We start from the raw sequence: 15,226 nt of genomic DNA, 5'->3' as shown, positions 1-15,226 counted from the left end.
TAAACAACAATCAAATTAAGTCTAACAGAGATCTAAACGACAATCAAGGTAAGTCTAATAAACATCTAAAGGCAATCGAGATAAGTAAAATAGACATCTAACAGCAATCGGAATAAGTCTATTAGACATCTAATAGACATCTAAATGGCAATTGAAATAAGTCTAATAGACATCTAAATGGCTATCAAAATAAGTCTAATATACTTCTAAACGGCAATGAAGATAAATCTAATAGACATCTAATAGACATCTAAATGGCAATCAGAATAAGTCTAAGAGACATCTAAACAACAATCGAAATAAGTCTAATAGACATCAAAATGGCAATCAAAATAGGTCTAATAGACTTCTAAACAGCAATCGGAATAAGTCTAATAGACAGCTAGCAGAGATCAAAATAGCAGTCAAAATAAATCTAATAGACATCTGAACAACAATCGGAATGTCTAATACATATCTAATAAACATCTAAATGGCAATCGAAACAAGTCTAATAGACATCTAAATAGCAATCAAAATAAGTTTAATGTACATCTAATAGACATCTAAACAGCAATTGACATAGGTCTAATAGACATCTAAACTGCAATCAAAATAAATCTAATAGACATCTAAACGGCAATCAAGATAAGTCTAAAAGATATCTAAATGGCAATCGGAATAAGTCTAATAGACATCTAATAGACATCTAAGCGACAATCGAGATAAGTCCAATAGACATCTAAACAGCAATCAAAAATCAGGAATGTATGACTAAACATGTGAAGTAAATCTGTTTATATGATGATTAGTCTAGTTTTACGTTTAGATTTTCAATGACAGTTTAGTTTCAATTTAGCTTTTTTATTGTAGCCAAGCCGTTGAAGTTTAGATATCTATTAAACACAAAATTGCTTGATGGGATGACAGACACTACCAGATGATGCTGGTAGCTGTAGGTATTTAGCATCTCTTTAAGCGACCCCACCTCCCATGCTGGAAATGCTGCTTGGAATCCAGCTGAGGGCTGTGCAAGTAGAACCGTAGGGGTTACTTTGGTGTTGTGATCCAGATGGTAGTGACGTTTAGTGTAAAAACCTCACTCAACTGATCTCCAGAGGAAATCTTTTTGTTGTGTTTGGCGTTATGTAATAAACATATAAATGGCAATCGAGATAAGTCTAATAGACTTATAACGTCGCATTTTGTTTGAAAAAGAAAATCTGGTTTAAGTCAGAAACCAACATCAGGCCGATGTCAGTGTCAAACATCGGACAAGCATTTTGGTTACCTTCCAACATGCAAACAATAAAATATGAACATCTAATGATGTTAGAGCTTGACGTTGTGTGGACATTACCACTACGACGGCTACCCGATGTTGTATTTTGTTTGCAGTATCTGATGAATAAATGTCAGTATTTGCCGTCAACATGACGTTGGTTTAAGATGTTGAATTTTGCTCACTTTCCAAAATCAACAAAAAATCAATGTAATTTCATTATTGTCCTTAGACGCTGGCAACCTAAATCTAAACTTATATTAATCTACTATAATGTTGGGTGTTTGCTTGGTAGTCGTAGTTTGCAATATAACACCTTCACCAGCCACTGTATAAGACACTGCTTGCTGATGCTAATATCTAATCAGCCAATCACATGGTAGCAAATATATGTTTTTAGTCATGTCAACATGCTCAAGATGATCTGCTGAAGTTCAAGCCAATCATCAAAATGAGGATGTTAGTATTTCAGAAACTGCTGAACTACTTGGATATTTTCACTCCCAACCATCTTTAGGGTTTACAGAGAATGGTCTAAAGCAGTGGTCACCAAACTTGTTCCAGGAGGGCCGGTGTCCTTCAAATTTTAGCTCCAACTCTAATTAAACACACCTGAACAAGCTAATCAAGGCTTTACAAGGTATACTTGAAACATCCTGGCTGGTGTATTGAGGCAAGTTGAAGCAAAACCCTGCATGAACACCTGCCCTCCTGGACCGAGATTGGTGACCCCTGGTCTAAAGTACAAAAAAATGAATGTGAGGTTTGTATATTGATTGCATACAAATGCATGTGGTATATAATGATGCACCTTTTCCTCTGGTCATATATTTTCATGTATACATATTGGCAATGATATATATCAATATATTTATATCTATAGATCAATATGTTGTATGTACAATACACAAAAAAGCAGACTTCAGATTGCTCTTGTTCATTTTATCCTGTAAACCCCATCAAAACTAAACACTGCTCTCTAGTGGACAAAATGTAATGTTGAAATATCATGTATGCTCTACTTACCCCATTTATAACCAACTACACAGTAATTCAGCGTGTTTCTCTCTGTCCTCTTAGGTTATCATGGTCTGTACTGTGAGGAGGAGTATAATGAATGCCTGTCTGCTCCGTGTCAGAATTACGCCACATGCAGAGATCTGATCAACGCTTACGAGTGCATCTGCGCCTCTCAGTTCACAGGTGCGTTCTCAAGCAGGGCTTTGCCTAATTTGCATGTACAGTTAATTTACTCGGGGGTTGACTTAATTTGTGAAATGACGATTTTGATCGTGGGTTATTTTCAGGTAAGCACTGTGAGATCTATAAGGACCCCTGTCTGAAGCTCAGGTGCCAGAATGGAGGACACTGTGAAAGTGGAGGGAGAAACGCGTCCTGTGTGTGTCCTCCAGGATATATGGGTGAGTATTAGTGTTTGTGTGATCATGCATCTGTGTTCACAAAGTGAAGATCATTTTGTGTGTATGGAATGGATTACCCAGATGCTTAACGTAGAATCATAAACAGGGCCTAAAATTAACATCTTTCTATTCCAGGCAATGATCTTCGACTTGAGAAAACTAATGGACATAAATATATATATATATAAAAAAAAAATATATATATATATATATATATATATATATATATATATATATATATATATATATATATATATATATATATATATATTAGAGGTGTCAAAATTAATCGTTTCTTCAGTGCACCGCGATGCAGACGCAGACAATTCGGTATCGGATCAGTAATAATCATAACCGGTTATTACTGACGTCATTTACCTCATATCGTCGCGAGGGAGGCGATCGCGAGTATTTACAGCGCTTTAACTACTTAAAACTCATAAATTTCACAATTTCACTGTGTGTGTTTGCTGGATCAGTCTTTCACTGACATATACAACAATAGCCCCTATTTCACTGAGATCGAGAGAATGAAAGTAGCCTACTCCATTTCTCTTTTTCTCTCTCTCTCTCGCTCTCGCTTTCGCTCTGTCTCTCTCTCTTTCTCACACACACACACACACACACACACACACACACAGTGGCCCATTTGACCTGCTGGGGTGGCTTTTCTTCTCCTCTCGGCTGTTTTACAGCATTACGTTTGGATACAGAAACGAGCGCGTGTCTGCAGAGTTTTCTCCACTGTGTCTATCATACATCAGCTGTAAGATCGCCGCTGCCGCCTGCCACGTATCAGTGTCACTTATCTGAAGAGCGCAGCGCACAAGAGCCAATCGCAACCGTTTTTGTTGAGGGTGTGACCAATCAAAGAGGTGTAAGAGAACTAGACAAGGATCAGAAATTGAGCTGGATGTTTATATTTGTTTATATTATTTGCTTAATGCTCATTTTGTTTAAAGTTACAGTTTATATATCTGAATGTTTGTATTAAACGAAAAAATTGTATTACAAATAATATATAAATATAAATATATTCATACATTTTAATACAAGAACTGCTGCTGTGAAGAAAATATAAAACTGTGTATAAAAATCATCGTCAATGCACCGAGATATCGAATTGAACCGAATCGATGGCACGATAATCGTAACTGAACCGAACCGTGAGACTAGTGTAGGTTCACAGCTCTAATATATATACAGTTGAAGTCAGAAATATTAGCCCCCCTAAATTATTAGACCACTTGTTTATTTTTTCTCCAATTTCTGTTTAACTGAGAGAAGATTTTTTTCAGCACAGTTCCAAACATAATAATTTGAATAACTCATTTCTAATAACTGATTTATTTTATCTTTGCCATGATGACTGTAAATAATATTTGACTATATATTTTTCAAGACACTTCTATACAGCTTAAAGTGACATTTAAAGGCTTAACTAGGTTAATTAGGTTAACTAGGCAGGTTAGGGGAATTAGGCAAGTTATTGTATAACAGTGGTTTGTTCTGTAGATTATCGAGAAAAAATATAGCTTAAAGAGGCAAAAAATTTTGTCCCTAAAATGGTTCATAAAAAATTCAAAACTGCTTTTATTCTAGCCGAAATATAACAGATAAGACTTTCTCCAGAAGAAAAAATATTATCAGACATACTGTGAAAATTTCCTTGCTCTGTTTCAAATTTCTGTTGATGGGAAATATTTAAAAAAGAAGAAAAAAAATATCTTTATAAAGACTTCAACTATATATATATATATATATATATATATATATATATATATATATATATATATATATATATATATATATATATATTTTTTTTTTTTTTTTTTTTTTTTTTTTTTTTTTTTATTTATGTCCATTAGTTTTCTCAAGTCGAAGATCATTGCCTGGAATATATATATGTGGGTTTATCTAAAAAAAAATTTGTTTTAAATCCAAAAGTGCATCATAAATAAATGTTTAAATATGAATCTTCATCCATTTCAATTAATAAACAAATCCTATAAGAGTCATTGGGACAATAAGGTTAAAAATAATACATACCTACGTGCGGCGACATGGTGGCTAGCACTGTCGCCTCACAGCAAGAAGGTTGCTGGTTAGAATCCCATCTGGGTGAGTAAACATTTCTGTGTGGAGTTTGCATGTTCTCCCCATGTTGGCGTGGATTTTCTCCGGGTGCTCCGATTTCCCCCACAAGTCCAAAGACATGCGGTACAGGTGAATTGGATAAACTAAATTGGCTGTAGTGTATGAGCGGGAATGTGAGTGTGTATGGGTGTTTCCCATTACTGGGTTGCAGCTGAAACTGCATCCGCTGTGTAAAACATATGCGGTTTATTCCACTGTGGCAACCTCTGATGGATAAAGGGACTAAGCCGAAGTAAAATGATTGAATGAATGAATATACTGCATGCATATCATTCTGTTGTTAGTGACTCCCCAAACCAAAATATGGACCATTTATAATCCATAATAGAGGCACTTTGATTTATTATTTACGATATAATATTGAACTCTGGGGTATATCTTAAAAATCTATTAGTTTTGAAATAAAACACTTTCACATATAGGCTAATTTATTAGATCTGTATTTTGTGAAACATGTTTTTTTTATCTTCTCGTAGGTGAGAACTGTGAGGTTGACGTCAACGAGTGTGAGAGTAACCCCTGCCACCATGGCGGGACCTGCATCGACCAATCAAACGGCTACACCTGTCATTGTCCTCCCGGCTGGGTCGGTGGAAGCTGTGAGATCCGTGAGTTTACTCTGTTATTATGGCGAATTTCCAAACCATCTGGATTTGCTTACAGCATAATATAAATATAAACTCGACAACTCTGATAACGAAAGAGCAAGTTTTAAAAGCATCAACCGTTTTGTTAGCATGTTTTACATTCTTGCTAGCATATTTTAGCTAGTGACCTAGATTAAGCAAGTTTACACATAATAAAAAGTTTTTTAAAGCTAACATTTTAACAAGAAGCTAATATTTTGGTTAATTTCCAGCATGCCAAAGCAAGTTGCTTACATTTAGCAAGTAGCTTACATAGTTTAATGTCACTAGCAGGTTCCAGTGCATTGTTTGCATGTTTTAAGTTAACATTTTTACCATGTTGCCTAGCATGTTTACATTTTTTATCTAATTACTAGCTTGTTTTACCACATTGATTGGCTTTGACAAAATTGATAACGTTTAATAGGTAGCTTGCATGTTTCAATACACTTATAGCATGTTTATGTTCAGCCAAATTGCTAGTATGTTTTAGCACATCATTAGCATTTGTTGACTAAACTGACAGAATGTTAAATGTGTTAATGTGCTTCTAGCGTGTTTGCTTTTGCTGTTGCTAACATATATCTAACATGATGCAATACATTGTTAGCATGTAAGTTGTTCTAGCAATTTAGCAGCATGTTTTAGCATAATATTAGCATGCTTTGACAAACTTGACAACTTGTTTAATAAGTAGCTTGCATGTTTCAACATGTTTATGTTCTACTAAATTACTAGCATGTTTTAGCACATCGTTAGTGACAACTAACAACATGTTAAATGTGTTAATGTGCTTGTAGTGTGTTTGTTGTTGCTGACATTTGTCTAACATGTTGTCATATATTAATAGCATGTTATATATTCCAGAAAATTAGCAACACGTTTTGTTAGCATGCTTTGACAAACTTGACAGCTTATTTAAATGTTAATGTGCTTTTAGCCTGTTTACTTTTGCTATTGCTAGCATGTATCTAACATGTTGCAACATATTGTTAGCATATTAATATGTTCTACCAAATTAGTAGCATGTTTTGTTAGCATGTTTTGACAAAATTGACAGCAGGTTTATCAAGTAGCTTGCATGTTTCAACATGTTTATATTCTACTAAATTACTAGCATGATCAGCACATTGCAGGCGTTCTTTGACAAAATTGTCAGCATGTTTAATCTGTTAATGTGCTTCTAGCATGTTTGCTTTTGCTGTTGCTAGCATGTATCTAACATGTTGCATTACACTGTTAGCATATTTATGTTCTAGCAATTTAGCAGCATGTTTTACCATATTATTAGCATGCTTTGACAAAATTGACAGCTTGTTTAATAAGTAGCTTGCATGTTTCAACATGTTTATGTTCTACTAAATTACTAGCATGTTTTAACACATCGTTAGCCTTGTTTGACAAAACTAACAGTGTTAATGTGATTCTAACATGTTTGATTTGCTGTTGCTAGCATGCATCTTACATGTTGCAGTACACTGTTAGCATATTGTATGTTCTATAAAATTAGCAGCATGTTTTAGCATATTGTTAGCATGTTTGACAAAATTGACAGCATGTTAAATGTGTTACTGTGCTTCTAGCATGCTTGTTTTTGCTGTTGCTAGCATGGATCTAACATGTTGCAATATATTATTAGCTTATTACATTCAAGCAAGTTAGTAGCATGTTTTAGCATAATGTTAGCATACTTTGACAAAATTGACAGCAGGTTTATTAAGTAGCTTGCATGCTTCAACATGCTTATGTTCTACTTAATTACTAGCATGTTATCGCACATTGTTAGCATTCTTTCACAAAAAACTGACAGCATGTTTAATGTGTAGGTGTGATTCTAGCATATTTCAACACATTCTCGTGTTTTAGCCATCCATTGGCATGTTTTATCAGGTTCTTAGCATGTTTTACGGTTGCAAAATCGATAGCATGCTAATATGTTGCTATCATGTTGTAACATTGCTATAATATATAGAAAGTCATGTTTTGATGTTGCTAGTATCTCTATATTATAGATAGCCTGTTTTCATAGGCTGCTAGCAAATTGTTAGCATTTTTTATTGCTAGCAAGTTGCCAGTATGTTTTCATTTGTTGGCTTGCTAAAATGTTGCTAACTTGCTTTAGTTTGTCATTAGCGTCAATGTATATGTTTTTTTCTCAATATTAATTGCCTGTTTTAGAAGAACCACAAGTCCAAATCTAGCAGAATCTAAAGGTGTAATTCAAGTTTTAAAGCTCTTAGGTGAAGTCAGAAATTTTACTCTAAGAAGGCTAATAGGAACTTAAAGAGACATGGTGTTCTTGTCCTGCGTAGGGCAGCTCAGCCATTTCTCCCTGACAATGCAGGCCTCAAGGACACCCTTATGCATGCAGAGGCGCAAGGATCGCTTCCCCGAGGAGTGACGCGCTCTTGCCTTTTATGGCAGCTGTGACTCGGCACCATTAGCTTCCTGCGAGCCTCCTCACGCTCTGCCAGCTCGCATCATCATGGCACCAGCAGCCAGAGACAGACGTCTGTGACGTGCAGGAGGAGTCATGTGACCCTCTGAAAGATCTCCCCATTCAGACATTTTCATCAATAGCCCACCATGCAAATGCCCTTGCCAGATGACCCTTGGCTATACTTCTGACTACTGTAGCATTTCATCTGCTAGATTGTTGGCTGCGTACAGGAATATAGCAGATTTTATAAGAACTAGAGCAGTCATTGACTTCTCGCCACATTAGGATGATGTTCTAGGAAGGTCAAAACACAGTATGTACTGTTAAACATAAACTCATTAGCACTCCTGGGTAATCTCTATTTTTTTTAAATGTTTCCCAAGTTCTCAAGTCCTATTTAATAGACATTTTTTCAACACATTTTAAACACGTTCACGTTTTAACAACTAATTTATAATAACTAGTATAATATAACTAATTTATTTTGTCTTTGCCATACTGACATTACATAATGTTATTAGTTATTTTGCATGATAATGGGGTTAACTACCTTAGCAGTTTTTATTATATATATATATATATTATATAATAGTTATATAGTTATTGTTAGCGTTTCTGTGTGGAGTTTGCATGTTCTCCCTGCGTTCGCGTGGGTTTCCTCCGTGTGCTCCAGTTTCCCCCACAGTCCAAAGACATTCAGTACAGGTGAATGGGGTAAGCTAAATTGTCCGTAGTGTATGAGTGTGTGTGTGGATGTTTACCAGATATGGGTTGAGGCTGGAAGGGCATCCGCTGCATAGAAACTTCCTGGATAAGTTGGTGGTTCATTCCGCTGTGGCGACCCCTGATAAATAAAGGGATTAAGCCGACATAAAAAATGAATGAATGAATGAATAAACAAACAATGAACAATACATTTACTACTGTATTTGTTCATGTTAGTTAACGTTAGTTAATGAAAATACAGTAGTTCATTGTTAGTTCATGTTAACTCATGGTGCATTAAGTAACGTTAACAAGCATGGACTTGAATGTTAATAATGCATTATTAAATGTTCAATCATGACTAATAAATGATGTACATGTGTTGTTCATATATATATATATATATATATATATATATATATATATATATATATATATATATATATATATATATATATATATATATATATATATATATATATATATACATACATACATACATACATACATACATATAGGGGTAACGCATTACAACCACAACATTTAATGAAAAGATAAGAGAAAATTCAAGATAGACTATTTTGTTTGAGGGACTGGCAGAAAAAAGTTTGAAAAACACTGAGCTACAGGAACCTCAGAGGGTCCAAACTAAAATGTAGTTGCCATTGTGTCATATCTAGGCTTATTTAAAACTGAAAATTAAAATGTGAAAATCCTGAATAAAAATTCAGGACAAAGAGGATTTTTCCAGGACATTTGGTCATTTTTCTCAAGTTCCAGCTCATTTCCATGACTGGAAAACAATCCTCCAAATTTCAAGGTTTTCCAGGTTGCATGGTGGAAACCCTGATTTTTTTTCCAAAACATACTAGCAATGTGTTCAAACTTAATAGAACGGTTCCTGTCCCCAATCATTCATTCATTCATTCATTCATTCATTCATTCATTCATTCATTCATTCATTCATTCATTCATTCATTTTCTTGTCGGCTTTGTCCCTTTATTAATCCGGGGTTGCCACAGCAGAATGAACCGCCAACTTATCCAGAAGGTTTTTACTCAGCGGATGCCCTTCCAGCCGCAACCCATCTCTAGGAAACATCCACACACACTCATTCACACTCATACACTACAGACAATTTAGCTTACCCAATTCACCCGCACCGCATGCCCTTGGACTCTGGGGGAAACCGGAGCACCCGGAGCAAACCCATGCAAACGCAGGGAGAACATACAAACTCCACACAAAAACGCCAACTGACCCAGCCAAGGCTCGAACCAGCAACCTTCTTGCTGTGAGACGACAGCGCTACCTACTGCGCCCCAATCACCCAAACAAAATAGTCTGTCTTGATTTTCCTCTTATCTTTTCGTTGAATTTTACAACCATAATTATTACTTTTATAAACGTCCTTATTATAAACATCTATTCTTTTATAAGCAACCCTCCATCCCACCATAGCAACTTCACTGAGGATCTTGTACGTCATGATTTTGCCAAGTATGATGTGATCCTGGATTAACATCTATGTTGATCCTGGAACATCATTTTTGTTGTAAAATGTATTCCAAACCTATTCTCTACCCCTAAACCCAACCAAACCTTTAGATTATTCATTCATGTAGTCATGTAGAAGTGCATAAACCTAACCGCAACATAAACTCTACACGTATCCCTTAATTCTGATTGGCTGATTGGTATGTTGTTCCAGGATCAACATAGATCAGTTAATCCATAATAGTTAATCCAGGAGCATGTGCTACTCGGTAAAATCAGGTTGGTGGAAGATCTTAGCAACCACCCAGAACATCTGAACATAGAGTTTTGGACTGGAAAACACCCAAACATGTTTTTCATTTCTGTTGTTCCTCATTATTGCCTTTATTGTGATTTTGTTGATCAGATCTGCAGTGGAAGATGGCTCAGCCGGTGGACTCTCTGACCAACATGCCACGTCACTCTCTGTATATCATCATCGGGGCTCTGTGCGTGGCCTTCGTCTTGATGCTCATCATCCTCATCGTCGGGATCTGTCGCATCAGCCGTATTGAATACCAGGGCTCATCTCGTCACGCCTACCAAGAGTTTTACAACTGCCGCAGTATCGACAGTGATTTCAGCAATGCGATCGCCTCTATCCGCCACGCACGGTACTGCTGGCTTTTATTAATCTGGGTTAAACAAAGAAGACATTTCTGTTAAATGTTAATGTTTCTACACTCTAACAAATTTTAATAAAAAAAGTCAAGACAACAAATATTTGTGTTGCTTTAACTTAGTTTGATTAGTTAATCAGGTTTCAACTAAGTCAGTTTAGTCAGTTTGATTGCTAAAATAAAGTTGAGATGACTAGAAAAGTTAATTTGATTAATTTAAAATAGAGTTTTGTGTACTTTGGAAAGGTTTTGGCAATTTTTATCTCACAATTCACACCTTTATTCTTTATTTTTAATTATGAGAAGAAAAGCTGAGTTGTGAGAAATGAAACTGTCATTCTGAGATTGTGAGAATTGCAAGATTTACATTTATTTTCTATATAACTGATGATTCTGACTTTTTATTAGAAATGTGAGTTCATATCTCAATTCAAAGTTTATATCATAATACAGGCAAAATGGGAGATGAATTTGTAATTGTAGGAAAGATTTTCAGTTTACATGAGCGTCAAGTAACAATTGTGAGAGCCAAGAAAGTTGCTGTTTTGATCAATTAAGGCACAGTTCTGATAGCTAAAAAAGTCAGAATTTCCAGTGAACTCATAAACTTGTAAAAAATGTTTAAATGGTGAGATATTATATATATATATGTAAATCTATATTATTTTGCAACTGTTTCTCATAATTGTTTTTGTTTTTTCAATGTAAAAATCAGTCTTGGTTAAAGAGAGAAGATATTTTTGTTAAATGTTAATGTTTCTACACTGATTGATGAAAAAAAGTCAAGATAACAAAAATTTGTGTTTCTTTAACTAAGTTTGATTAGTTAATCAGGTTTCAGCTAAGTTTTTTCAAGTTGTCCAAAGTTTAACTTCATATTTTAGTCAGTTTGATTGGTAAAAAAAGTCAAATAAAGTTGAGATGACTAGAAAAGAAGAAAATTATGAGAAGAAAAGCTGAGTTGTGAGAAATTAATCTGTCATTCTGAGATTGTAAGAATTGTAAGATTTACTTTTATTTTCGATATAACTAACTCATGATTCTGACTTTTTTTTTTCAAAAATGTGAGTTCGTATTTCACAATTCAGAGTTTATATTTCACAGGCAAAAGCGGGAGATGAATTTTGAATTGTAGGAAATATTTTCAGTTTACATGAACGTCAAGTAACAATTGTGAGAGCCTAGAAAGTTGCAGTTGCAATAAATTAAGGCACAGTTCTGATAGAAAACGTCTGAATTTTCAGCATTTAAACTCATAAATAAACTAAAATTATAAGATATAAACTAAAATGTTACGAGAAATAAAACAGTAATTCTGAGAAGCACTGTGTGAATTACATAATTTACATTCATTTTCTAGTTATTCAAAGTTTATAATTCATGATTCTGACTTTATTTTTCATAAATGTGAGTTCATATCTCACAATTCAGAGTTCATATATCATAATACAGGCAAAAACGGTAGATGAATTTGGAACTGTAGGTAAAATTCTAAGTTTACATGAGCATCGAGTCACAATTGTGAGAGCCTATACAGTTGCACTTGCAATAAATAAAGGGACGGTTTTGAAAGAACAAAGCTGAATTTCCAGGATTTAAATAAAGCCAAAATGATGATATTTAAAGTTAAAACTAGTATACAGAAGAAGAAAAAAAAAATCATGAGCATCAAGTTTTCTTCTGTTTCAATTGTGTTTTCTTAATGTAAACTTTAACAAAAATGTCAGAAATGATTACAAGATTTAAATAAATGAGAAAACTTTAGTAACATAACAAATTCTGAGAAAATAAAGTCAAAACTCTCTAACAAATCTGAGTGTATATATATATATATATATATATATATATATATATATATATATATATATATATATATATATATATATATATATGCAAAAATCTAAAAGAAAAAAAGACAAATGTGAGATATAACTGTTAATAACAAAAAAACATGAGAAATCAAGTCAGATTTGTAAGAAGTCTTTAAACTCTCAATTGCACAAAATATTTGTGAACAAGGTTGAAAATTTGTACAAAAGCATGCACATCCCTCTTAACTGGGTGCTCAGCCAAACAATGCAAAAGGTGCAAATTAAATATTCATCAAAGGCGGCAACACCAAAGCTGCAAAAATACAAATTTATTAAATTAAATACACGCTTTGTGTCAACTTTTTTAATTTAATAAATTTGTATTTTTGCAGCTTTGGTGTTGCCGCCTTTGATGAACATATAAGAACAAGGTTCTCATAATTCTCATAAGAAAGACGAGCTCAGAACTGTGTGAAAATTATGAAAGTAACAACTTTTTTTCTCAGAATTGCCACAAGTTTGTTTTTTTTGTGTGAGTAGAAAATGTATAGTCAGAGTGGTAAGATGTAAACTCAAAATTATGAGGGAAAAAAAGTAAGAATTCTGACATAAGAGCTCAATTTTGAGAAATAAACTCAGAAATGTGTGGATGAAACTCAGAGTTATTCAATTAAAGGTCACGGTTACCTTTCTTATTGTTCTGGCTTTCCATACACTCCCTTAATTGACTTAAAGATGTGAAAACGAGTGTTTGTTTCTTGTTTTATAGGTTTGGCAAGAAATCCAGACCAGCGATGTATGATGCGACTCCCATCAGTTATGAAGATTACAGCCCTGACGACAAGCCTCTGGTCGCACTCATTAAAACTAAAGATTTGTGAGGAAATACATCAACACACACATACACACACACACTGCATACACGGTCACTGTTCCAGCCTTTAAAACGAGCCGTTTAGTATTTATTTCCAGAGAATAAGTTCAAAATAATTCAATCAAATCTTAACGGATACTTTGAAATCGATATATTTTAGCATCGCAAACCATGAAGCTTTTAATTCACGTCAGGCACTTTGGAGTGCTGCACAGAATTAGTCTAAAGGAATGTGCTTTGTTTGCAGACGCAAATGTTTTTGTGGAATGTGAGTAGACAAATAACAAGCTACATTGCAAAACACGTCTGGGGGTTGCGTTTAACCCAAAACCCTTCCACCCTCCGGACTCAGATTACAAATGCGATAGCAGCAGGCGAAAAGCTGTAGAATTAGCGAGTAATAGAGCTCATAGTACAGGTATATTCTTAACATTAAACAGAGGAATTACGAGATCAGACGATTGCCTTACTGGTGCATGGATAGGATTGGGGGTTCGGCATTACTCTGTAACCTTATGTACATTATTGTTGTTTGCTGTTTATTTCTTCTTGTTCACTGTGGTCTCTTTTGTGTCATAAACTTGGTGTTAGCAAAGTCTTAAGATACCACTGTCCGTGTGAAGGCAGCACAGCAAAGTGCTTTTAAAGTAATATTTGATGGTGTCATCTCACTGAGTAATAAACTAGGACTCCTGATCTACATGTCATCGTGTTTTAAAACAGACATCTCTGTTCCAGTACCTCTGCGTAGCTCCTTCAGAAATTTCAGACTGAAATTGAGTCATTTCACTAGAAATAAAAACTATTGGGAGTTTCGTGTGGCAACGAACGAGTTGACTATGCAGATTTGATCCTTGGAGAAGATGGTCAAGCGTAGTTTTGCATTGGTTGTAATGTGACTACTGTGCATTACACACCAGTACAGTTTTAGTGTTGAATTTAGTGCAAATTCACAAATGTGATCAGAAATGATCATTAAAGGTGCCATAGAATGCTGTGATACGATGTATTAAATTGTTTGCTGAGATCTACATTGAATGTATGTGGATTAGGTAGGTGATTTGTTTTGCTTCTGAGTTGTGTTGTGCATGAAAAATTATCTAACTTATAATTAAACTCCACAAAAAGGAAGTGTATTTTGTGGGTTAAACATGCAACTGGGTCAGTTAATGTAAGAGCACATAAGTAACTTGACTTCTAGTTGATCATTTGGAAAAGTGGCAGAAGGTCGAGTTTTCTGATGAATCATCTGTTGAGCTGCATCACAATCATCACAAATACTGCAGAAGACCTACTGGAACCTGCATGAATCAGAGATTCTCATAAAATCAGTCAAGTTTGGTAAAGGAAAAGTCATGGTTTGGGGTTACATTCAGTATGAAAGTGTGCGAGAGATCTGCAGAGTGCATTTCAACATCAACAGCCTGAGGTATCAAGACATTTGTGCTGCCCATTACATTACAAACCACAGTAGAGGGCAAATTCTCCAGCAGGATAGTGCTCCTTCTCATACTTCAGCCTCCACATCAAAGCTCCTGAAAGCAAAGAAGGTGAAACTGCTCCAGGATTGGCCAGCCCAGTCACCAGACATGAACATTATTGAGCATGTTCGGGGTAAGATGCAGGAGGAGGCATTGAAGATGAATCCGAAGGATCTTGATGGACTCTGGGAGTCCTGCGAGAACGCTTTCCATTCCAGATTTCCACTGCAGCATGACTTTATATTCTGTACTGAACATTATTTCTGTTCAGTGACAAGACTTTTGTCTAAGCA

The 15,226-nt window shown here is 34.9% G+C and overlaps 1 protein-coding gene across 1 annotated transcript in view; it reads left to right on the top strand.

Moving 5' to 3' along the window:
* Positions 1-13,459, top strand: part of dner (delta/notch-like EGF repeat containing) — a 62,470-nt gene extending 49,011 nt beyond the window's left edge. The window contains 5 exon segments of the mRNA NM_001282486.1: positions 2,342-2,464; positions 2,569-2,682; positions 5,316-5,447; positions 10,515-10,761; positions 13,348-13,459. Of these exon segments, the coding sequence (NP_001269415.1) occupies positions 2,342-2,464; positions 2,569-2,682; positions 5,316-5,447; positions 10,515-10,761; positions 13,348-13,459 (728 nt within the window).
* The last annotated feature ends 1,767 nt before the right edge of the window (positions 13,460-15,226 follow it).

Source organism: Danio rerio, chromosome 18 (genome assembly GCF_049306965.1).
Source record: "Danio rerio strain Tuebingen ecotype United States chromosome 18, GRCz12tu, whole genome shotgun sequence".
NCBI lineage: Eukaryota > Metazoa > Chordata > Actinopteri > Cypriniformes > Danionidae > Danio > Danio rerio.
The sequence above is the reverse complement of the archived record's forward strand: the minus strand, read 5'-3'. Positions and strand labels throughout refer to the sequence as shown.